General features: G+C 43.4%; 1 protein-coding gene across 2 annotated transcripts in view; it reads left to right on the top strand.

Annotated features, from left to right (window-relative positions):
• Positions 1-26,856, top strand: part of phf14 (PHD finger protein 14) — a 198,456-nt gene that overhangs the window by 95,643 nt on the left and 75,957 nt on the right. For both annotated transcript variants that reach the window (XM_055662012.1, XM_055662004.1), the window contains exons 15-16: positions 21,536-21,592; positions 21,674-21,798. In XM_055662012.1, coding sequence (XP_055517987.1) covers positions 21,536-21,592; positions 21,674-21,798 — 182 coding nt within the window. The remainder of the gene's footprint in view (positions 1-21,535; positions 21,593-21,673; positions 21,799-26,856) is intronic.

Raw genomic sequence — 26,856 nt, 5'->3', positions numbered from 1 at the left:
AAACTAATGACTACTTTCATTTACATGACATTGTTGTGTCCCAAACATTATGGTGCCCTGAAATGGGGGGACCTGTAATTTCTACATGGTGAAACAAAAATGTATTAAAATGGCCTTTATTAAAATCCTACAATGTATACTTTAACCACATGTGATTTTTTTTTTCTATTACTAATCTCAAATTGTGGAGTACAGAGGCAAATAAATAAATGATGAGTCTTTGTCCCAAACATTATGTAAGGAATTCAATGACTTTGCACAATAAAACCAAAAATGATACAAGCCCCACTCAGTGAGAGGCGCTCTGGAGATGTTGAAGTTTCCTGTCTGTTGCCTGCATCTGGTGGGTGGAGGTCACAGATTTTGTCAGTGCTATTATTTTGTAGATTGCAAACAGAACACTGGTGGATGAGTGGAAGTGTAACGTGTTCATTGCAATGCGAATCAAGCAGCCTGTTTTGTTCTCGTTGGTTTTGAGCTCCTTGAATATGGGAGCTGCAATCTCCTTGTGGTGGGGATTACCCTTTCTTACTCCTGATTTGTGCCTTGTTTGGGTTAGAAGAGATTTGGGAATAAAGAACAAGTTATTATTCTGATTAAACAGTTTGTGATGTTATGTGGCTTCTCTCAGTTTTTATTTAATTCTGTAAAATATGCAAAATTAAATGTGAATTTTACATCTTTTAAAATTCATACATTGCATTAGTTATATTTCTGATCATTGATGGCCTACAGATCATATTTCATCAATATCAAGGATAATGGTTAGATTCTTAAACATTATCTAGCCATATGTACAATGAAAACATTTATAACTCAAGAGAACAGGCTGAAATGTATCCAGGGATTACTTCATTGTCTGAGATATTGTTAATAGAGCTAAAGAAAACCCAATCATTACTTGGCAATTCTCATATTGAATTTATCATGGAAGTTGTAATTGATGAAGCAGCTGTCGATGTTTGGGTATAGGAATCAGACTTTAAGAACTTATGCAATCTTAGGCTGAGAGATAATTTCAGCCCACTTTGTTCATGCTGACCAAGTTGGCATATAGGACTAGTCCTATTTGACTATAGTTGGCTATAATCCCTCTAATCTCTTCCAGTGCATATATATATGTCAAAATGTTTTTTAAAAGTCATAATTGTATCTGCTTCTATAACTTCCTCTGCCGGTGCATTCTGGATACTGATCACCCTCTGAGTGAAAAGGATGCATTTAGGTCTCTTATAAATCGCTCGCCTCTCACCTTAAGCCCATGCCCTCGAGTTTCAGAATCCTCTGCCGTGGGGAGAAAAAGTGTCAAGGTTCATTTTATCCACAATCCTCATGATCATGTACACAGGGCTTGAAATTAACGGTTGCCTGGGTGCCACTGACCACTCAAAGCGCCGCCGGACAACCTAAACACCGAGTCATTTTGCCCGGCTTGGCAAACAGATACTGGTTTGTACCGAAGATAGACACAAAAAACTGGAGTATCTCTGCGGGTCAGGCAGCATCTCTGGAGAAAAGGAACGCGACGTTTTGTGTTGACGGTGACGGCTGTAATGCTTGGGAAAGATACTAGGTGCCGGGTGAGGAAGGGTCGGAGCGAATGACGGGCCCCGAACAGCGGCTCCATCTCCTCCTCCTGATAGCGGCCGCTGCTTACAAACGGCAAATCAAAGCTCTTAATATGGAGTATCAGTACTGTAGTTATTTAATGAGCAACATTCACAACTATACGTAAGCATATATGTTACCATGGTCCAGGATTTATTGACACAGGTTGATCATACGCTGTATAATCCAACCACATTTTTGTTTGGAAGTGGAAAGAACTAATAGAAATTGCATTAATTGCAATGTGTAAAAAGAGTTGAGATACTGTCTTATAATTTTGCTGCATGTCATTGTGGGATATATTATGGCTTGATTGGTGAATATGTCTAGTTTATGACTTTATTTGAAGCAGAAATAATATGTGAATGCTTCATTGAGTATAATTCCGACTGGTAACTACGCACTTCGTCCGAGCACATTATCACGCGCGTCATGCAAGCCATTTAAATGACCACCTAAACTGCCATTTGGCAACCTAAAAAGCTGCCAAGGTTGCCCGCCTGGCAACAGGGAAAAAAAGTTAAGCGAGAGCCCTGATGTACACCACAATAAAGTCACCCCTCGGCTTCATGCGCTCCAAAGAAAAAAGTCCCAGCCTATCCAACCTATTCCTATATTTTAAATCCAGTCAACATCCTGTTGAATCTCTTCTGTTCTCTTTTCAAATTAATGACGTCCTTCCAGTAGCTGGGCGTCCAGACTACACATAGTACTTCCAAGTGTGGTCTCAACACCGACCAGTGTGAATCAAGGGAATCCCTCTGCTGCTACACTTTGTTAACTACTGCCTTGATATCAAACCCAGTCACTTTCACCTCATCTTTGGAACACTGATTCCATCTCCATATCTGCATTTAAGGCTCTAATGTGACCTGGAGCCATGTTGTCAAGAGACACACTTGGCACTGATGAGTAGATTATTAGTGAGTTGCTGCTATTGCAAAGAGCCTTGCCTTAAAAGGCACACTCAACCCCCATCCCTCCCCCCCCGCTAGATTTCCTGTCAAAATTAATTAAAGTCTCTCCAACATACAATATATTTATTACGGTCACTCCAATATACTTCTAACGCAACAAAGGAATTTTTCAAAGCAATCAAATGATCAATCCTTAAATGGCCAAGTCAATCACCCGATCTGAACCCAATTGAGCATACCTTTTATATGCTGAAAGACTGAAAACTGAAGGAGAAATGCTGCCTGGCCCGCTGAGTTACTGCAGCTTTTTGTACATAACATCAATACATTGCAACTCGTTTTATGCAAACGATTGTGAGCAGTATTTGAAGGAATGGGTAACGTGCCGGGTCTGAAGAAGGGTCTCGAGCCGAAACGTCAACCGTTCCTTCACTCTAGAGATGCTGCCTGTCCCGCTGAGTTACTCCAGCATTTTCAGTCTATGGGGCTATGGTGTTCCTGGTGTTTTGTAAGGAGATTATATGACCAAATGGGAATTGTGGTAATTTGTTCCCAGTCAGAAGCTAATTGTCAAGGAGTACCTTCATAACAAGAGGAGTTGAGTATAGGAGCAAAGAGTACACCTGGAGTAGTGTGTGAAGTTTTGGTCTCCAAATCTGAGGAAGGACATTCTTGCTATTGAGGGAGTGCAGCGTAGGTTCACATGGTTAATTCCCGGGATGGCAGGACTGTCATATGTTGAGAGATTGGACCAACTGGGCTTGTAGGATGAGTGGGGACCTTATTGAAACAAATAAGATTATTAAGGGATTGGACACAGTAGAGGCAGGAAACATGTTCCCGATGTTGGGGAGCCCAGAACCAGGAGCCACAGTTTCAGAATAAGGGGTAGGCCATTTAGAACGATGAGGAACACTTTTACACCCAGTGAGTTGTGAATCTGTGGAGGTTACACAAAAAAGCTGGAGAAACTCAGCGGGTGCAGCAGCATCTACGGAGCGAAGGAAATAGGCAACGTTTCGGGCCGAAACCCTTCTTCAGACTGAAGAAGGGTTTCGGCCCGAAACGTTGCCTATTTCCTTCGCTCCGTAGATGCTGCTGCACCCGCTGAGTTTCTCCAGCTTTTTTGTGTAACCTTCGATTCTCCAGCATCTGCAGTTCCCTCTTAAACACTGTGAATCTGTGGAATTCTGCCTCAAAAGGCAGTGGAGGCCAATTCTCTGGATGCTTTCAAGAGAGAGTTAGAGCTCTTAAAGTCAAGGGATATGGGGAGAAGGCAGGAACGGAATACTGATTGTGGATGGATTGTGAATGATCTGCCATGATCACAATGAATGGCGGTGCTGGCTGGAAGGGCCGAATGGCGTACTCCTGCACCTATTGCCTATTGTCTATTGACTATCCCCCAAAACAAGCATTAGCTAAAGATGGCTGCAATACAGGCCTGGCAGAGCATCACCAGAGAATACGCCCAGCAACTGGTGATGTCCATGAATCGCAGACTTCAAGCAGCCATTGCATGCAAAGGATATGCACCAAAATACAAAAAACTAGGTGGACTGCTTTCATTTAGATGACATTGCTGTCCTAAACATTGTGGTGCCCTGAAATGGGGGGGAACTGTGCATAAACACTACAGTCATTTCTACATGGTGAAACCAAAATGTATAAAAATGGCCTTTATTAAAATTCTACAATGTGCACTTTAACCACATGTGATTTTTTTTTCTATTACAAATCTCAAAGTGTGGAGTACAGAGGCGAATAAATAAATGACGGATCTTTGTCCCAAACCTTATGGAGGGCAATGTGCTTGGTGTTGTACCTATGTTAATGAAGGAATGAATCCCACGTGCCACCTTCATTAACCAATCTGTCTATGCTGCCGACTTCAGGAATCTTTGAAGATGTGCACAAAGATCCCTTGGTTCCACAATACTCCCTAGGTCCTACTGTGCATGATGTCCAGTGCCCTCCATAATGTTTGGGACTAAGACCCATCATTTATTTATTTGCCTCTACTCCACAATTTGACATTTGTAATAGAAAAAAATCACATGTGGTTAAAGTGCACATTGTCCATTTTTATTAAAAGGTATTTTTATACATTTTGGTTTCATCATGTAGAAATTGCAGCTGTGTTTATACATAGTCTCTCAGCACTTAGTTTTTCCTCCTGTCTTACCATCACCTTTGGAAACTTTTATTGCAGTTTATCAACATGAGGACCAAAGTTGTGCCAATGAAAGTCAAAAAAGCCATTATTAGACTGAGAAACAAGAATAAAACTGGTAGAGACATCAGCCAAACCTTAGGCTTACCAAAATCAACTGTTTGGACCATTAAGAAAGAGAGCACTGGTGAGCTTACTAGTCGCAAAGGAAGACCCCCCCCCCCCCCCCCCCCCCCCCAAGCTGATGACAATAATTCTCTCTATAATAATGAAAAGTCCCCAAACACCTGCCCGACAGATCAGAAACACCCTTCAAGAGTCAGGTGTGGATTTGTCAATAACCACCTTCCACAGAATATTTCATGAACTGAAATACAGAGGCTACACTGCAAGATGCAATCCACTGGTTAGCTGCAAAAATAGGATGGCCAGGTTACAGTTTGCCAAGAATTACTTAAAAGAGCAACCACAGTTCTAGAAAAAGGTCTTGTGGACAGATGAGACGAAGAGTAACTTATATCAGAGTGATGGCATGAGTAAAGTATGGAGGAGAGAAGGAACTGCCCAAGATCCAAAGCATACCACCTCATCTGTGAAACACGGTGGTGGGGGTCTTATAGCCTGGGCATGTATGGCTGCTGAGGGTACTGGCTCACTTATCTTCATTGATGATACAACTGCTGATGTTAGTAACATAATGAATTCTGAAGTATATAGACACATCTTATTTGCTCATGTTCAAACAAATGACTCAAAACTCATTGGCCGGCGGTACATTCTACAGCAAGACAATGATCCCAAACATACTGCTAAAGCAACAAAGGAGTTTTTCAAAACTGAATAATTGTCATTTCTTGAGTGGCCAAGTCAGTCACCTGATCTGAAGTCAATCAGCACTGTGGGTATGGAACAGACAGCTGACACATGCAATTATCCAGGTAGATGGAAACTTTTATTTGTCAATTGATTAGTTGGTTTCTGTTTGGAAAATCAGTAATATAGGAAACTGATACATGAAAAATGGTGTGCACACTTTTGTGTGCAAATGACTTGGTTACAGTCAGGCTCAGATACGATGACAAGTGTTTGATTAAGCGGCAAGGTAGCGACTCTGGACTCAGTGGTTTGTGGGATTAATGACTGGTAGATTGTAGTGAAACAGTTGCATAAGTGATTGCCACAAAGAAATAAAATGAACTTATCTCACCACATATCTTTGGAGACTGGACTCAATGTCAATATACAGGTGCTCAAAACATTTTTTCAGGGTTTAGTCATGAGTGTAAGCTGGCACATTCTCACCTCCTTTTGATTCCCTTCTGCTCATCACCATGGATCAAATACTCTTGTCTTTTTTGAAACCACTGGTGATTATGCATGGGAAGGCAGTAGTGCATTAATTATCTTGCGTTGTATCTTTAAGGAGGGGGCTTAGATGCTCATAAGTAGAAATGTGGGTTGGAATCCTGAGCCATATTCTCCTTGTATGATCAGATTCCTGCTGCTTCCTGGCTGCTTTCATTGTCAACATGAAATAAATTATTTCCTTTCTCATGTTGCTCCTGATGTATGCTGCCCATCTCTTTCTGTACCATTCCCTCTTACAACGACAAACCTGGAGAAAAGGAAGACGTGACGCAAATAAAGTTGAATGATTTCTTCACATGAAAATAATAAAGGATGAAGAGTATTGCAGTTGATTGCTGCTCTAAAAGGATGGCATGGCAAATGACTGAAAGAGACACCTTCCAATTCATTTTTGCCTTCTCATATGGATCATGTAGGCTACTCCCCCATTGTTTGTTCTTCCCTTCTCATGTTAAAGGTCAATTCTGTATAATGTAAGTTTATTGCAAATTCATGCACATTGTGTCCATTTTATACCAATAACCAGGCAGCATATTGTGAAGAATGTATAGAATATTTTCCAAGTGGTATCCTATTCATTATCTTGGAGGGTATGAGATTGCCTTCCATGTTCCCTGAGAAAGAAATACAGAATAGATGATTTGATTTGATTTGTTTAAACTTCTGGCATTATATCAGGAATTAGATGTTGAATGCTGGTTCTGATATTATATATCGACATTGCTTCCACATTGTACACTTGACTTTTTTTAAGGTTCACTGCCATAGTCATCATACACCTGCTCTGGCATTTTGCCCAGACCCTCCATCCCTTGCCTGTGCCCATTTCTATAGTCTTTGCATAGGTTGATCCGCCTATGCAAAGAAAGCACACTTGAAAAGTGCCTCACCCGAATAACTATTATGTTGATCATTGGCACAATTTTCCAAACGTGCCTGCTAATCCTGGGACTTGCGAGTCTTTGTATTAAAATCTAGCCATTCCTGACTGCAGTACATGCTCCATGTTACTTGGGTGTTCGGATGGAGAAACACCATAGGATATTTAAATAAGCTGATGAAAATTCCTCCTTTATCCGCATGTCTTCTTAGGAGACTGATCCTGAGAGAGAGAGAATTTGAAGATCTTAAAGACTACAGTTGATTGATGTAGAGAAGGGTGTGAGGGAACTAGGAATGTGCGTCTATACATAACTAAAACTCTGATCTTGTGCTCTTCCGGTTTGCGCGTTTTTTCTATTTACACAAAAACGGTACGCGATAGCGCTATGATTTTTTGCCAGCTCACTCACCGTTCTGTGCTGCGGGTACAACAAGTTTTGTTCTGATCGGTGGTATATTGTAAAAGTTAGCGAGGTTTAAAAATCTTTTAAAAACGCATGTGCGCAGATCGATCGCTCCTGCCAGTCAGCGTCGCGCGGATTGGTCTCTTCTGTCACTCCGCAGGACGGTCTGCCCCTTCCTGTGCCATCGCGTCTTTACTGGAGCTGAGGGATGCTGTGGGTGGCCGACGGAAGTCTCCAACTGGACACCATTTTCGGAGTGTCCGGAAGCGACCTTGCACTGGAGATGTCGCCAAATGGAAAGCGGATAATCTGACCCTGGCGGTGGAAAACGTCCAGCGCTCGCTGTGAGTCCCAAACGCGCCACCATCACAACACCCCACAGCTCCAGCCCCTTCCCCTCTGGTCCCCCTCGCTGCCTCCTGCCCCCCTCCCCCGTGATACCCTCCTCTCCCCCATGGCTCTTCCTCTGTCTTTTCTCCAAGCTCTCCATCCCCCCCCAACATCCCCGCTCCCGCCCACACACGATAATGGCCGTAGCTGCTGGTGCTTCCGGGCCGAGCCGAGGAACCGCACCGACGGCTGATGCTTCTCCGCGGCACGCAAGAAGCGGCAACCTCGAGATCCTGAGGAGGGAGAGTGGGGAAGCTAGAGGAGGGAAGTAGGGGGGGGAGGGATGGATGGAGGGAGGGAGTGAGCGACTGAGGGTGGGGGGAAAGGAGAGGTGAGGAAGGAATTGGGAGAGGGTAAGAGGAGAGGGAAAAGAAGAGGGAGGGAGGAAAGGGAATAGAGGGAGAGGAGGGGAGGAGGTAGGGAGTGGGGTACAGTGGGAGAGGAGAGTAGTGGGGAGGTGAGGAGGGATAGTGGGGGGGATAGGGGAGGTGAGGAGTGGGGGATAGGAGGGGATATGGAGGGGAAAGGAGTTATGGAGGGAGGGAGTGACTGAGGGTAGGGGGAGAGGTGAGGGAATGGTTGGGGGAGGGGAGGAGGAGAGGGGAAAGAAGAGGGAGGGTGAAGAGGAGGGGGAGAGAGTGCTAGGGATGAGGGGAAATGATCTGTGCCTGAGCAGTTGGGGGCTATGAGTGAGTGGTGGAATATTGCAATGGGGGACCAAGCCTCCTGTGTGACAGTCTAGTTTATAATGATGATTAAGTTGAGAGCTGTACATAAGGCTTTTGACAATAAATGCACATTGAAGTAGTGCATTCTCTAGTTCTTCAGAAGGATGCTCAACAAGTTTCTCAAAGATCTATTCCTTTAGAGTAGTCAGATTTGAGAAATATAAGTAGGTAAAGTAAGAAAGTGTCCCAAGATTCTGTTCGTATTACAAGATTGTCTTTTGAGATGAGACCAGTGAACATCTGGGTAAGAGTTCTAGTGAGTAAATTGTGTTGTACTGCCCAAAGCACATTGACAGCTGTTATTTGCTTACTTATTTCCTCTTTTAGTAGATTGAACACTATCCTTGTATGTTTTATAATTGAAAATAGGTGCAGATGTGTGCCATTCTCCCCTTTGACTCATTCTTATCTACCATTCTTTATGACCATGGCTAATTGTTCATCTCAATATCTTTGTCTGCTGTCTCTTTACAGTTGATGCAACTTTGGTCCTGAAACCTTCCCAAAATATATTCAGTGATTTAACCTCTTCTGTAGTAGAGAACTCAACAGGTTGCCCACTGTTTTGAATGATGTGATGCTGCTATAGATCGACATATATATTTATATATAAACATCAGCTTTGAAAGTTGTAATTTGGCAAAGGTAGTTCATCCAAATGGAGCAGTTAATTTGGAGGAAAACTACTGTAAAATATAGATATGCTTGATTTTGGTTGTTTCAACATCCGTTCAATTTTAGCAATAACATCATTAAAGGAAGGATTATAAAAATTGCTTTGTTTGATTTGATCGTTTCTATTAATTTGTATGCATAGTAAACTTGTTGAAAACATCTGGGAAATCTGTATTGCATTATGTGAACATTCACTACCTTTTCTGCTTTATGCATGTAAATCATAGCTTTCAATAAATTAAAGCATCCAAGCCAACATACTTTATTAAAAGAAGAGAAAAAACAGATATCTGAAAGTTATAAAAAAACATAACCATTTCATATAGGTACTTGGCAATATGCCTTCCAAAAATGGAGGATGTTTCCCACCCTCAAGTCTGGAAGCAGAATCAGAATAAATGGAACATACAAAAGGTGGTCACAAAGAGCTGGAGTAACTCAGCGGGGCAGGTAGCTTCTCTGGAGAGAAGGAACGGGTGACATTTCGGGTCGAGACCCTTCTTCAGACGGTCTCGACCCGAAACGTCACCCATTCCTTCCCTCCAGAGATGATGCCTGTCCCACTGAGTTACTCCAGCTTTTTGTGTCTACGGTTTAAACCAGCATCTGCAGTACCTTCCTACACAAAAGGTGGTGTCAGCTTATGATAATTTTCCCAGCGTTCACAATCTTTAAGCAAGTCATTGTGTAGTCAGCCAGGATGGTCAGCTAGGTTTTGCATGTGTCTTACAAATTTGACTGAGTTTTTTTGAAGTAACCAAAGAGGTTGATGTGGCCAGGGCCATAGATGTAGTCTATATGGACTTTAGCAAGGCCTTTGATAAGGTTCCACATAGGTGGCTGCTCGGGAAAGTTAAATCGCATGGGATCCAGTGACAGGTACAGAATTGATTTCATCACAGGAAGCAGAGGCTGATTATGAAAGGTTGTTTGTCAGACTGGAAGCCTGGAGTGGTGTGCCTCAGTGACGGCCCATTACAGTTTCAACAATTTTGATAATAAGAATATAAAAGGTGTGATTAGTAAGTTTGGAGATAACACATGTGAGGTGTTACATTTTGGGAAGTCAAACCAGGGAAGAACTTTATCAGTAGGGCTCTTCAAGAACTGCTCTTCAAGACCTAAGTTAAATACTTTCTTGTTTTTCTAAATTCTGTTTTTGCATTGTCTCTTTCAAAAGACAACTTGAGATTATGTTATATTTGTAAATAACAACACCTCCATCCTGAAAAGGAAACACCGTTGTTGTGAAATCGCAGAATGTGATCACAGTGAACTTCCACATCGACACATCCAATTTTCCCAGGTCTCAAAACCAGCCTAAATTTTAATATAGAGCTTAAGTAACTAACCTAATGAACTGCATAAAGGATGTGATGGGGGGAAAATAACAATGGCCTCCTACCTTATGTCAAAATGTAATATATCCCCTCTATACACTCACAATTGTATGGCTAAATTATGCTCAAACCACTCTGGTGAGCGGAATCCTGAACAATAAAGAGATAGAGTACAGGAAAGAGGTAGAGAACTTAGTGACGTGGTATCCGAATAATAACCTCTCCCGCAATGTCCCGGAGACGAAGGGACTAGTTATTTAGTTCCGGAAGCATGGTGGAGTACATGTCCTTAATGGTGAGGAAGTGCAATTGATTGAGAGCTTCAATTTTTTTGTGTGTTAATATTACCAATGATCTGTCGTGAATCAACTACATTTATGCGACGCCAAGAAGGCTCACCAATGCCTCTACTTCCTGAGGAGACTAAGGAAATTTCACATGTCTCCAGTGACTCTTTACAAACTTCTACTGATCACCATAGAAAGCATACTGTCAGGTTGTATCACAGCTTGCTTTGGGAACAGCTCTACGCAAGACGGCAAGTAATTGCCAAGAAATATAGATGTAGCCCAGTCAGTCACATAGGCCAGACTTCCCACCATAGACTCCAACTATACTTCATATTGCTTTGAAGTTGCCAACATATTCAAAGACTGGTCATTCCTCCTCACTGCCCCCAATGTGTTGAAAATACAAAAGCTTCAAAGCGTTTACCACCAGACTTGGGAACAGTTTCTTCCCCTCTGTTATCAGGCGTGAATGGTCCTTCCATAAGCTATGGTACTGTCCGATTCACCACTACCCCATTGTGGACATTGGACGTTGCCTATGGAACTGATATGTTATAATGATGAGAACTATATTCTACACTCTTCCCCTTTGCTCTATCTATTGTTTTGGGTTAGACATGATTGTATTTATGTATGTTATATATCTTCTGTTTAGATAGCAAGCAAAACAAAGCATTTCACTGTACCTCGGTACATGTGACAATAATAAAACTATACCTATATTATGTGAATTGAGTGGAACTAATTTGTTTTTTCATTTCATCGTTGATCTTAATGAATCTCACCAAGTGAAACATTGTGTCATTAAAAACATTATCAGCAAGGATAACAAATGAACAAATTATTTGTAATCTTTAAGACCAAGAAAATGATATCTAGCTGCTGAGAGACAGAAACGCTGATGCATTTCTGGTTTATTGTGATTATAAATTAATTCCAATTACAAATTGAATTGCCAGAGCTGCACCGGGTGCAGTGGTAGAGTTGCTGCCTCACAGCGCCAAAGATCCGGATTCGATCCTGACCTTGGGTACTGTCTGAGTGGAATTTATACATTCTCTCTGTGGCCGTGTGGGTTTCCTTCAGATGCTATGGTTTCCTCCCACATTCTGAAGACATGCAGGTTCATGGGTTAATTGGCTTCTGTAAATTGTCCCTAGTGTGTAGAAGCGAACTAGAAGGATGGTGGTGCAGCGGTATAGTTGCTGCCTTACAGCGCCAGAGACCCGGGTTCAATCCTGACCACAGGTGCTGTCTATATGGAGTTTGTACGTTCTCCCGGTACAATCCTGACCACGTGTGCTTCCCCAGATGCTCTGGTTTCTTCCCACACTCCAAATACTTAGAGGATTGTAGGTTAATTGGCTTCAGTAAAGATTATAAATTGTCCTTAGTGATAGTGTGCGGGGATCTTAGGCGGCTGAGACTTGGTGAGCCGAAGGGCCTGTTACTGCACTGTATCTCTAAACTAAACTAAACAGAAAAGGGTACAGGCCTAATGCAGGTAAATGGGATTAGTGTAAGTAAACAACATGATTGGCATGGATGAGGTGGCCAGAAGAGCCCATTTCTGTGCCGTACCAATTCTACATTCAAATAAAATTAACAAATTTAAAGCGTGACTCAATTTGTGTTACTATGTGATAGATCAATTGAACTTGGAACAAGGACTGTGCCTTTAAAAAGTTTTGGACAATCAAATGTAATGTGCAGGATAGCTGAAACTTCACCATGCAAACCTATTCATTAATATTCCACTGGTGCAGAACTTGTACCATGTGTTTAAGAGAGTTCTGCTCGTGCACAGGATGCATTTCTCCAGAGGGTGCAGCTTTCCACAAGATATGAAGATTGGGAATTTGATGGACAAGGACATTCAGGGAGACAGAAGTGTACTATCGCAAGAAACCTTACAGAGGTTTAGGAGACAATATTTAGTGCCAATTACACTCTGAGCTATATCATGGCACGAGATTCTGTGCGGTTTGACCAAATGGTGCAACAATTTTCTTAAAACATTATGAAAATGCAACACCTTCATTATATCTTGTGACAATCCCTGGCCTGTGCCTGCTCAAACTGGAGGGGAAAAAAAACACTGGGAAAGTCAGTGAGCACCTCGGGTTTCTTTGGGAGTGTAGAGACTAAACAAAAACAATGAAAGGAGCGCAAAGAATCTTTCAAGCTGCCTGCACTGCAAAGCAACTTTTATCTCACTGATAATAGCCTTGATTTCCTCATGACTTTATATATAATCTCAGAACACCAAATCTGGAATGTAAGCATGTTATCCTCCATCCAAGTGACAGCCGAAGTAGGATAAAAAAAAATATAGAAGCATATCCACGTACAGGCACTCCCCAACCTACATAAGTGTTATGTTCAGTGAACTCTTACGTCAGATTTTACATAAATCGGAATGACCATCCCCATCTCCTGCCCGAAATAACTCACTGAGAGCATTAATTGGATCAGTTACGTCCTGCGCACTTTCTGAGGGTTGCAGCCTTCTGGGAACGCATTGCTGGCTTGAGTTCATTCTCGCCGTTGGGGCACTTTCAGCGGCACGTGGTCTTCTGCCATTGCCGGCTAATTTCCGATGTAAACCTGAGTAATTGTACAGTGGTGGAAATTACAAACTTTCTTGACTGCACTAGGGACGGCGTACAGAATTGTTCATGTAAGTGCAAGTTTACGTAGGTCGTCTATTGCGTAAGTCGGGGAGTATCTGGATGGAGTACTAATGATGGGAGAGGAATATCAAGAGTATAAAACATTTAGGGAGATGCTTGAAAAGGAAAGTGGGATGGCAGAAAGGGGTCAAATCATGATCGTCAGACAGGATTACGGAAAATCCAAAAGCATTTTCTCAGTACATCGAGGACAAAAAGAATAAGCAGAGGAAGAGGAGGGCCTATAGAGAACAGCAGTGGCAAATTTATGTGAAAAAGTATTGGGTGTACAGCATTTAACTGTTCTCTGCAGATGATTAATGCCATTGTGATCTCCAATGTGCAAATTATAAACGTGTGCAATTTTATTTGTTTATTATTTTAATGATCAGCTTGAATATTTCCAGTTAGAAATAGATGCTAAATTTAGTCCAGAACTGGTGTTATTCATGCTTTTAAGTGATAACTAGTCCATCTGTTGTGTGTTCGCAGCCAAAACCAAACAGATGGGACACAAACTACAATCTGTTGAAATATGCTGCAGGTCTTTCTTCTTTATTGTGGCTCCTCAGAATGCATTTTCTATACATAACTAAAACTCTGATCTTGCGGTTTGCGCGGCCTTTCTATTTGTGCAAAAACGGTTAGCGATAGAGCTACGATTTTTTGCTAGTTCACTCACCATTCTCCTGTGCTGTGAGTATGCCAAGTTTTGTTCCGATTGGTTGAATGTCATAAACGTTAGCGAGGTTTAATAATCTTAAAAAATGCGCATGCGCAGATTGGTCTCTTCTCCTGCCAGTCAGCGGCGAGATTAGTCCCTTGCCCTGTCACTCCCCGGGACCATCCACCACCTTCCTGCGCCATCACGTCTTTACTGGAACTGTGGATGGCTGGCAGAAGTTTCCAACTGGACACACTTTTCGGAGGGACCCGAAGCAGCCCAGCGCCGGAGACCCGACCCAGCCAAGCCCAGCGTTGAATACCCAGTCCAGCTCGGAGTCGGAGATGTCGCCAAATGGAAAGCGGAGACTCTGATCCCGGCGGAGGAGAACAACCAGCGCCCGCTGCGAGTCCCCATCGCACAGCAAATTCCAGCCACCCTCTGGTCCCCCCTCGCTGGCTCCTCCCACCCCCCCCCCCCCCCCCCCCCCCCTCCCTCTCCCCCCCCCCTCTCCCCCCTCTTCCCCCGTCTTTTCTCTGAGCTCACTCCCCCCTTCCCCCCCCCCCACAACTCACCTCCGCCCACATACCCCCCACACAACGCCCCCCCTCGCCCACAACACCCCTCTCCCCACAAGCCCCCCTGCCCACACCCCCCCCCCACCCACATACACACCCCCCCCACCCATCCCCCCCGCCCCCACTTAACTCACGGCCCCCACAACCCCCCCCCACCCCACCACCCCACATATATCCTCCCCCACAACCCCCTGCTGCTCGCACACCCCCTCCCCCCACAACCCCCCACTTACACACACTCTCACACACACACCCACACATACCCCCCCCCCACACACACACACACACGTCCTGCACACACTCCCTCTCCCACATCCCATCTACACCCCTCCCGCCCACAACTCCCCCCACCACACACTCACCTCCCCCACCCACCCTCTCCCCATACCTCCCTCTCCCCCCCCTACAACTCCCCGTCCACACACCCCTCCTCCCCTCCAACCCGCTCCCCCCCTCCCCGCCACTCACCCCACTTCGCTCCCACACGCGAAGGAAAGGGGGAGGGAGTGTTTGGGGATGAGGGGAAATGAGCCGTGCCTGCGCAGTTAGGGGCTAGGGTGGAGTGGTGGAATATTGTGTTGGGGAATTGGTTGCGTTGGGGGACAAGGCCTCCCGTGTGACTGGGACCAAACAAGTCCCACTTGGACTAGTAGGAAATTAATTCTATACTTTCCGCTGCAGAACCACGATTGCTACTTTTTGTGACTTAATTAATTGTTGAAATAGTCAGCTGCTTATGATGAATTGGTAGATGACGTTCATTTCCATTTAGACAAGAGTGTAGATTGTGCACTGGAGTTTCTATGTTTTAGAAATGGCTGTAAGTTTATAAATTACATTATTCTTAATGATTAGTTGCTTCATTTCACAATTTATTAATTTTATGAAATATGAAAATTAAAACTGGTTATTGTTCTTGTAGTGTTGAAGGTTTAAATTAGCTAAGTGTTTTAGATACTGAAAGGTTTTAGACTGATAGATCTTGAATTGTTTGATATTTAACTAGACCCATCATAATGTTAAAGAATCTGTTTTTGTCTATAACGTATTTCATTTTAAGAAACTAAATTGTTCAAAAACAAGTTTGGCAGTTGCTTAGATGTAATAATGCAATTATGCTTTTGATAGTTAAAAACAAAATGCATCCTTCGAGCTATTCTACAAAATGTTGGGTACACATTTTTGGTCATTATTTGGGCGGTTAAAATGATAGGAAACCAAGGGAGAATTAATAGATACTAGACAAAGTGCAGACCCGTTGGGTCTGCTCCCCCAATGCAAGATTCCACCACTCACCCATTCCCCCAACGCAATATTGCACCACTCACGCATAGCCCCAACTGCACAGGCACAGCTCATTTCTCCTCATCCCCCAGCACTCCCTCCTCCTCCTCTTCACCAATCCCTAGAGAGGGAGAGGTCGTAGAGAGGGAGGGGGGGGGGGGTATAGCGGGAGGGGTGGTAGAAAGGATGTGGGGGGGGGGGGGGGTAGCGAGGGCGAGGGAGGGGGGCAAGAGAGGGAAGGGCGTAGAGAGGCAGGGGGAGGGGGATGTGTGTAGAGGGAGACAGTTGGGTTAGAGAGGGAGGGGAGGGATAGAGAGGGAGAGGGGGAGGGGAGTAGAGAGAGGGGGGGGAGGGGGAGGGGGCAGAGTGGGGGAGGGGAGTTGAGAGGGTGGGAGGGAGGGTAGATAGGGAGCAGAGAGGGGAAGGGAGGGGGTAGAGAGAGTGGGAGTAAGGGTAGAGAGGGGAAGGAAAAGTATAGAGGGATGAGGTAGAGGGTGGGAGTGAGGGTAGATACAAAGGGGGTAGAGAGGGGTAGGGAGGGGGCTAGAGAGGGTGTCTTCCTCCTCCATCCCCCCTCCATCTCCCTCTACCACCCCACTCCCCACCCCATCTACCTCCTCCTCATTTCCCTCATCCTCCTCCCCTCACTCCCATTCCCTGCCCCAGGACCTACCCAGGTCGTAGAGCAGCGCCAGGGCCTGGAACTCGGCCTGATTCTCGTACTTGGCCCTGGCTGTAGACTCTAGCCGTCAGCTGGGCCGCCGCCTGGGCTCCAGTGGGCCCGACACTGACCCCGGGCCCAGGCTTGTCCTTGCTTCCAGCGGTGGCTTCTTTTTCGGCCCCGGGATAAGATCTCACTCCAGCTCCAGCACCACCCTCCCCGTCGGGCGCCGGCTGCCAAGCGAGTGCGCTGGAGTACCCCTCCAGTCCTACCTTGCGAGTCCATTGTGACGTCACTCGGGTTTTTTTTACGCAATGGATGAGTTTTCTGGCTTTTCAAAAAACTTTAAACAATTAAATAGTCCGGAAATATAGGTGGGAATGCGATGGGAAGATGTTTATCATCTCGACGGGAAGAAATGTGAGTAGAATGTGTGAAAATGGAAAGGCTGTGGCCTAGCGTTTGGAAGAAAATAGGAAAATAGAAATTGACACACACACATTGCCACAACCAGATGAAGAGTTTTAGTAATAGTATAGAAGATACTAGACTAAGTGGGACCCGTTGGGTCCCGTGTTCACACGGGAGGGCTGGTCCCCCGACGCAATATTCCACCTCTCCACCAATTCCAATATTGGTGGCCAACGGGGGGGGGGGGGGGGGGGGGGGGGGGGGGGGGGGGGGGGGCTTTCTGGAGCACTGGTGTGGGTTCTTGGGGTGGCAATTCAGTCCCTTAAGCCTGATCTGCTGGCAGCTCACTCACGGCTGGTGGGCTGGCAGTGGACTCATGGCTATTCCTTGAAATTCCATTTCAAGCAGGGTGCAAGGCCACCAAATTCAAGTGCAGTTTCATACCACTTCAAGCTGGATCCAAGGCCACCAAAACAGTGCAGTTTCATACCACTTCAAGCAGAATGCAAGGCCGCCAAATTTAAGTGCAGTTTCATTCCATTTCAAGCAGGGTGCAAGGCCACAAAATTCAAATGTAGCTTCATACCATTTCATGCAGGGTGAAACCACCATAAAACCACACAAAACACAAGCTCACAGTTCAGTAGACATTCAGTGTGTTCAGCTGATTCACAGCTCAGACAGTCATGACCTCTCCCTCCCCCATCAAGCAGAGACTGAGCCACACCCACACTTCCGGGTTTTATAACCCCTCCCCCTCCCACCGGAAAAGGTGTGGCCTTCATGGCGTGATTGACAGGAGAGAGATTCATTTTTTAAACACTAATAACACTTTTATTTTTCATTGATGGGAAGAATTCTCTGCACCTGCTGAGCAGAGGGGGACTGAGTAAGATGGTTAAAAATCACAGCCGTAAGTGGTAGCGTTTTATCTAAAATCAATATACAGTGCAAACAGGAAGTAAGTGCATTTGCAGTAGTGCCTTTTAAATTCAAGCCAAAGCACCTGCCGCCATTTGCAGTAAGTAGTGCCTTTCAACTTCAAGCCAAAGCACCCAAGCCACCATGTGCAATAAGTAGTGCCTTTCAACTTCAAGCCAAAGCACCCAAGCCACCATATGCAATAAGTAGTGCCTTTCAACTTCAAGCCAAAGCACCCAAGCCACCATTTGCATAAGTAGTGCCTTTCAACTTCAAGCCAAAGCACCCAAGCCACAATTTGCAGTAAGTAGTGCCTTTCAACTTCAAGCCAAAGCACCCGAGCCATCATTTGCAGTTAGTACTGCTTTTCAAATTCAAGCCAAAGCACCCAAGCCACCATTTGCAGTAAGTAGTGCCTTTCAACTTCAAGCCAAAGCACCCAAGCCACCATTTGCAGTAAGTAGTGCCTTTCACCTTCAAGCCAAAGCACCCAAGCCACCATTTGCAGTAAATAGTGCCTTTTAACCAAGCCAAAGCTCCCAAGCCACAATTTGCAGTAAGTAGTGCCTTTTAACTTCAAGCCAAAGCACCCATGCCACCATTAGCAGTAGGTAGTGCCTTTTAACTTCAAGCCAAAGCACACAAGCCACCATTAGCAGTAGGTAGTGCCTTTTAACTTCAAGCCAAATAACCCAAGCCACCATTTGCAGTAAGTAGTGCATTTTTACTTCAACCCAAAGCACCCAAACAACCATTTGCCTTTTTGACTTCAAACAAACCATATTTTCATTTTCAAACAACATTAAGGGGACTCACAGTTGAGTAGACATGTGTTCAGTGTTATTCGGAGCTCATGGAGACGTGCCCCGTTGGCTTCATCCATCTTGCAGAGACTGACACACCACTTCCTGGTTTTATAGTCCCCCTCCTTCCAGCAGGGACAGCAGAGAGAATGGTGATTTAAAAAAACAACATTAATATCTCTCTGATTTGTCATCGATGGGAAAATTCCTCCAGTCCAGGAAGGCGGATGGGGGCTCTGAGTGAGGTGGCCAAAAATGACGGCAGTAGGTGGCAGCATTCTCTCGGAAATCGCAGCACATTGGGCCAAAAGCGGTCAAGATCTGACGTTTAGTAATATAGAAGATAGATAGATGGTGGGAAGGGAGGGCTTTGATTCCTTCAGTAATAAGCAATGTTACTGAAATGTAACAAGCAAGCAAAACCATTATTGGTAATCTTTATTTTCTCATATGAACCTGGAATTCACCCTGGCTGGGTGGGAATAGCCTGACAGAGAGATCGTATGAGTGGCAGTCTTCCTACATGTGGCATGTCTCCATCACTATGTTATCCAAAACCTAACTCAGGATCAATAATTTCCTGGGCTTGGACCCAATTAAGAAGAGTTTTCTATTGAGTTATAGAAGTTATAGAATAGAACAATTTGCCCTTAATCTTGTGCTCTATTCTCTACCTCCAGTTTCTAAACATGCTCTTCTTTCCAAATGTGATAATCTTTTCCTTTCCAATCACCTACTTTCCACCAGAATAGCAACATGGTGATTCTGGACCATGATGGACAGTTGCAAAAAAGGACATCTGAACAAGTTTTTGAATTATTTGCTTTTTGGAAAAAAGTTTTTGTTGTGTGGTTTATGGAGTGTACCAATATTAGTTCCGTAGCTCACATGGAGGAAGAAAGGAAACAGATTGCTTCAATAGTCAATAGTCAATTTAATTGTCATTTGGACCCCTTGAGGTCCAAACGAAATGCCGTTTCTGCAGCCATTTACATTACAAACAAATAGACCCCAGACACAACATAATTTACATTTTACATAAACAACCATCACATAGTGATGGAAGGCCCAAAAAACTTATCTCTTAAAGTTCTCCCCCCCCCCCGATGTCAGAGTCAAAGTCAAAGCCCCCGGCTGGATGGCGATTGTCCAAAGTGTTCTGACTAAATAATTAGTTAGCTATAGAGTAAAAAATTATATGCTAAGTAAAACTTGCTGCAGATGAATTAGAACAATTGCCTAGACAAGCGCGGGGCGGTGAACTGTCCCCGCATCCAGGAGCTCTTGGACCCCCGCAACTGGGGATGGAGAAGTCGCCGGGTGCCCACTGCCAGCGTGAAGGCGGTCTCCTATTCCGCGGGCTCCCGGTTTTTCTGACTGTGTGAATTTTAATGTTCCGGAGGTCGGGCCGCAGCAGCAGCAAGCGCTCCACCACCTGATCCACCCGCTCCGGACTAGGCCAGCTCCACGAGAAAATTGGTTTTGATGAGTCCCCGGTCTTCTTCAGTTGGAGGCAACGCTTCATAATAACATCACGAACAAGGAGAGACCCGACAAGAAAAATGGGTCAGTTGCAAAATTTAAAAAGTTGACCCCCCTGAACACACACAATTACCCCAACATAAAAAAAAAAACTTTTAGAAACATAGGTTTAGAAAATAATTAAAACGCGGACGGGCTGCAGAGGCCGCTGCTGACCAGAGTCGCGCCGCCTACCTGCTTACTAACATCTTTGTGTCAAAGCCTAGAGGGCTGAAATAAAGCAGCAAGTTTCTGCTGCATTGTGTGAACTGTTTTCTTTTTGTTTTAATTAATGTCTAATTAAACTATAACTGCTTTGTTAAAGCTAAGAAATGGCATTCAAATGTATTTCCGACAAGAGGAGTGGAACCAATCTCTCTTTGGTGTAATTGTGAATGGAAGGTTCAGAAAAGAGATCGAGAGGCTCCATCATTGAGAACAGCTGGAGAGAATAGATAAATTCTTAACTGCTGCTTTTAATGATTTTTTCATTAAGGAATTAAGTATTGGAAAACAAAATCCGATACTGCATAGCAGACTCTTTATTCAGTTTTAAGTCACAAAGAAATATCCAAAAGGGCCCTCTGCCTGTGAAAGTTGAGTACTGTTGGTTGCTAGGATTGTGATACCTTTTGAACTAGTATAGGATCCGACAGTTAAATACCAATAAGAATACTTGTCTTTGGGTGGTTTTTGAAATTCTGTATATTTTGAAGGTCACGTTAATTGATTTAAATCCAAATATTTTTTTTTTCTGGATTATGGTGTTTTAGTTTTTTAACTGGGTGATCCAAGGTGCATTATATTCTGGCAATATGTAGCTAGTGGTTGGAGTCAGAGTGATTTATTTTTTTAGTCACAGAACCTTTCATTTGATATGTTGAGAGAGGTACAAAAACAACATTTAAAAGACATTTGGTACATGGATAGGATAGATTTAGAGGGTTTATGGGTTATCTTGGATGAGGCATCTTGGTCAGCGTGGATGAATAGACCAGAGGACCTGTTTCTGTGTAAGAAAGAACTGCAGATGCTGGTTTAAATCGAAGGTAGACACAAAATGCTGGAGTAACTCAGCAGATGAGGCGGCATCTCTGAAGAAAAGGAATGGACGATGCTTCGGGTCGTGACCCTTCTTCAGTCTGAAGAAGGCCTGTTTCTGTGCTGTGCTGTACGACTATATTCTGTTGACTGAAAAACTGTAATACAAGTTATTTTTAAGGACGTATTTGTTTTCTTTCACAGAGAAGTAAAGGGCAGAAAAGAAAAAGAGGTACCAGCTCGGATGGAGAAAAAGCTGAGGTTCGTGCTATTCTGGAGAGCACATTTATTTTCATCTCATAACATTAAGTATATAGCATCTGAAAATTCATTATTTTCTAGGAACCAATTCCTCCTAGAACACGACGGCGACGGCAGACCTCATTACAGAAAAGACCAAAATCAGAAGACATGAGGACTGAATGTGCTACCTGCAAGAATCCAGGAGACAATGAAAATTTAGTCAGGTAGATGTTTTATGTACTTCGCTACTGATACTTTTTTTCTTTCTTTATATTTACTCTTTACATTGTATTATAAAATTGCAAAATTGTAATCTTTTAAAAATCCCATTCTAAGCAGAAACTTTGGAAAATCCAATTGATTATATCTGTTTAGATGCCACAGCATTTACATTATGGATTTTGATGTAATTAAGTAGGATAAAAAAATTTCAGTAAAGGAGGATTAATTCTACCTTGTCAGGTTGATGTTCATGTAGTATAACACCAGGTCACAAAGATAAACAAGCAGTAATCCAATTGAAGTATTTAGAGTTCTGCATTAAGTAAAGCCTATTTGGAGAGCAAATAATCAATGGGTTAGTTTGCTTCTGAAGGTAGACAAAAAATGCTGGAATAACTCAGCAGGATTGGCAGCATCTCTGGAGAAAAGGAATGGGTGATGTTTCAGGTCGAGACTGAAGAAGGGTCTCGACCCCAAACATCACCCATTCCTTCTCTCCAGAGGTGTTGCCTGTCCCGCTGAGTTACTCCAGCATTTTGTGTCTCCCTTCGATTTAAACCAGCATCTAGTCTACTAGTTTGCTTCTGACATCTAATCACCCTGATCTGTAATTAGATTACAACACTTTTGCTTACCAATTCTCAAAAATAAAGTTGCAAACTAATTTAAATTAATCTCGACATATTTCTGAATATGTTCTGAATTGTTATATCAAGTAATTGGTCTAGTACTTCTTATGCTAAATGTTGCCTTTTAACCTATCTCTCAATTGGGTCCACTGCAAAAAAAAAAAGCATGACATAAAAGTAACTTGAAACAGTGTTAGAGTAGTTGCACTCACAAATGTGCACTAAAATTATTTTGCCGAAAGGACCTATACTTAGTTGAATACAGCTTTGAACAATTTACTGCCTCCTATTTTGAGAATCCTGGCCCACTCTCAGTGGCCTTTTGTAGCTAGAGCACCTCCAGCAATGTTGGCAGGACTGCCTATAGTGTCACCACTGAAGGACTGTGTATCTCTGCAGCTAAATTGGATAATCATAGCCAAGGCAGCAACTGTGCAGCTTTCAGATTAAGACACATATCAAAATGGTCTGTTTCCAATTTGTGATCATTATGCAGCAACCTGTAGACAATTGTATGAAACTGAGGTCAGTTGTTTCAGGATTGACTTTGATTGGTAATATACCTTCCAGCTAAATTATGTGGCAACATGCAACCTCTGTTTCAGAGATGGGCTTAACCATTTAAGGAAAATGCCACCAGTGGCTGTATTTGTACAATAGGAAATAGTGTTGTGGGTGGAACAATTAAATATTCTGTAGTTTGTGGAATTCTGGAAGTTAACTTCACAATGTGAATTTTTTAGCTTCCATGGCATTACAAGAGAATCTGTACATGCCCCTGTTGCCCTTCAGGCCCCTTTAAAATCTTTCCCCTCTCACTTAAATCTATGCCGTCCAGTTTTAGGCACCCCTTCAACGGAAACAGTCACTGGCAATCTATCAATGGCCCTCATGATTTAAAAACCTCTCTTATGTCACCTCTCATCTTGGATCATCGTACATTCAAATATTCTATTATAGCATAGAAACAGGCCCCTTGACCCACCGAATCTATGCTGATCACCATGCCTATCTATACTTATCTCACTTGCCTGCATTTAATTCCACATCCATGCCCTGCTTATCCATGTCAAAATGTGGAACAGACACTGATTATCTACTCTATGGCTCTCATAATTTTTTATACCTCTATTATGTCACATTCAGCTCAGGGGGAAAAAAGTTCCAGCCCATCCAATCACTCTTGCTAACTCAAGTTCTCCAATCCAGGCAACATCTTTGAGAACCAAATCATGTATTTTCCATGGTGTGGTGACCAGAAATGTACACAATACTCCGTATGATCTAATCAAGGTTTTATACAGCTGTAACATGTCATCCCAACCCTTATAGTTAATGCCCCAGCCGATGATGGTCAGCAATTCATACGCCTCCTTCATCATTCTATTTGAGTTGCTACTTTCAGGGAACAATGTACTTATACCTATAGGTCTCACTGTACAAGTGCTTTCCAATATAAATCACTTTGTACTTGTTCAATATAAATTCCATTTGCTATTCCTTTGCCGAGTTTCTTTTTTGATCTAGATCTTGCTGTAACCTCAGACAACCTTCTTCACTATCTACTATATCATTGATGTTGGTCTCATCTGCAAACTTACAAATCATGCCATGCCAGAGGCTTCCTGTCAGGAATAACAACTCTCCACTATCATGCTTTGACTCATCCCATCAAACCAATTTCATATCCAATTTGCTATCTCAAGCTGGATCCCAAATACTCTAAACTTCTAGATCATGTTAAAGTCCTTGCTCTAGTCCATATACACAACATCTACTATGCTGCCCATGTCAGTCCTGGAACATGCTATAATCAAACAACATACATATTTTTCCTTTGGCTGATTTTGCCCTTCAATAAAAATCTACCAAGTTAGGCATGTTTATAAAACATTCTGTACAAAAATATAAAGTCTCCTTTATTTTTTATGCAATACCGTTAAAAGTAATCCCAAGCCTGTTCCAGACTGCTGATTACAGATGTTGGCAAAGGTACATGGCTCGATGTGGATAATAACTTGTTGACCTTTCACTCTTTGGATTTGTACATGAAAAGCAGGGTGCAGATTTGAGGCCAGCTTTTATTCAGAAATCCATGCTACAGCAAAAAGGGGTGCTTAATGTTGAGGTGGAAAATAATCAATTGATCAGAATTGTTTGCTATTTTATGTGATTTGCTGTATTCACAAATATTTTGCATTATATTCCAGATTATAGCAGTTCATTAAGTATGATTATGTTTTCACTGGATAATGTTTATGAATTGCAGTCAGTGTTGACTGTCTTCTGTGAGAATGTGCATAGCTCATTGCTTTTGTGAATAAATTCAAATTCAAAATATGTGGTGACACAAGAAACTGCAGATGCTGGAATCGAGCAAAAAAAAAAAACAACTGCTTGAGGAACTCAGTGGTTCAGGCAGTATCCGTGGAGGGAAATGGACAGATAATGTTTTGGGTCAGGTCCCTTCAGTCTAATGCTGTCTGATGTGCTGAGTTCCTTCTGCAGTTTAATTATTTTGCTAAAAGTAGGTGGTGCAAGTTACCAAGTTCATTTAAGTTCCTATTCACCAACTGATTAGCTACTAAAGAACAATGCAACCAAAAATAATTGCAGATACAAGGAACTGCAGATGCTGGTTTAAGAAAAAGACAGTGGAGTAATTCAGTCGGTCAAGCAGCATCGCTGGAGAGAATGGATAGGTGACGTTTTGGGTTGGGACTCTTTAGATCCTTTCCAATGTAAATTTGTGTGCTGACTTCAAGTTGAAGTCGCTGCCAACCATCTTATATGAATGTATGAGATCCAGTTACATCATTGCAATCTCCTTAAATCAATGTCCCTAAAACATGTTAATGACGCAGTTAACTACCGTATTTCCCGGCAATGTAGACACAATTTTTTACCCAAAAATAAAACACGAATATTCCTTTCACGGCGTGTGGGGAGTCTGGCCCGGGTCAGCACGGCCTGGGCTGCAGAAATTGGCTGGGCCGCCAGGGGTAAAGTTGCGGGGAGGGCAGGAGCGTTGAGAAGGAGGGGGTCGGGGATCATGGTAGCAACTCACTCACCGCTGCCGCGGAGCGACCGCACGCATTGGGGAGGGAAGTAGCTCGGGTGCTGCGAGCTGCCGCTGGGACCGGACAGCGGAACCGCCCGCCACCTCAGCACCTTCTGCCAGCCACCGGTGGAGGTCATAGTTGATGGGTAGCTACTGGGAAGGCTGGTTGCTCCCTCTCCCTCTCCCTCTCCCCCTCCCTCCCCCCCCCCCCCCCCCCCCCCCCCCCCCCCCCCCCCCCCCCCCGCCCTGAAGTTCAGCTTCTTAGCTTCCTTATTTTCTTATTGAACAAGGGAAATATTTTTAAGAAGTAAAACAAGTTCACTTTTTCAGTTCTTGCACTGTCAGTTATTGCTGAGTAACATGTTATAGAGTCATGCACCACAGAAATAGGCCCTTCAGCCCAACTTGCCACAGCTGACCTAGTTGCCCCATTCACACTAATCCCACTTCCATAAGATCACCCCTCATCCACTACAAGGAATAGAGTCCTAGCCTGTTCAAACGCACCCTATAGCTCAGGCTCTTGAATCCTGGCAACATCCTCATAATTCGCTGCACGCTTTCCAGCTTAATACCATCTTTCCTATAGCAGGGCAACCAAAACTGAACAAATATTAAAGATTTAATAGGAACCCAAAAGGGCTACTTTTTCCACACAGAGGGTGGTGGATATATCTAATGAGCTGCCAGAGGAGGTAGTTGAGGCAGGTACTATAACAATATTGCTTCTTGCTCCACCATGTTCTATTTACCTGTCGCCCATACAGTCAACCCAATCGATTCCTTCCCCCTCTCCTTACTCTTCCCATCTGCCCACCATCCATCCCTTATTTGGTTACACTAATCACCTTCCTATATCAGCTTTCACAATCTGTAGTTCGTTTATATATTTTTTATCACTCAAGCCTCTGCTCCTATCTCCACCCTTCTATCCGTCAAAGGAATCCATTTGCCCATCAACCCCTCCTCAGCAGAATTTGCCTATCGCTTGCCAGCTTCTCACCCATCCTTCATCTCTGTATATTGGCTAACATCCCTAAATAATCTCAGTCCTAATGCGGGGGCTCAACCCACAACATTGACTATATTTTTTCCGCTGTGGATACTGCATGACCTGTTGTGTTCTCCGGCAACTTGTTTTTTGCTCCAGATTCCAGCATCTGTGGTCTCCTTTGTCTGCAAACTTCGAGAAAATCTGCTTGCTTGCAATGGGACCGGTACACTATGCAGATTGGTCAGCATTATGATGGTCCACTTATGTTTCAGTCAACGAATACTTACAAATAGATCTATACTTGATTGTGATGAACTTGGATACATTTCATTGTTTTTTTTATGAATTACTTGCTAATTTAAATTAAAAAAATGAA

This window comes from Leucoraja erinacea, chromosome 2 (assembly GCF_028641065.1).
Source record: "Leucoraja erinacea ecotype New England chromosome 2, Leri_hhj_1, whole genome shotgun sequence".
Classification (NCBI taxonomy): domain Eukaryota; kingdom Metazoa; phylum Chordata; class Chondrichthyes; order Rajiformes; family Rajidae; genus Leucoraja; species Leucoraja erinaceus.
The sequence above is the reverse complement of the archived record's forward strand: the minus strand, read 5'-3'. Positions and strand labels throughout refer to the sequence as shown.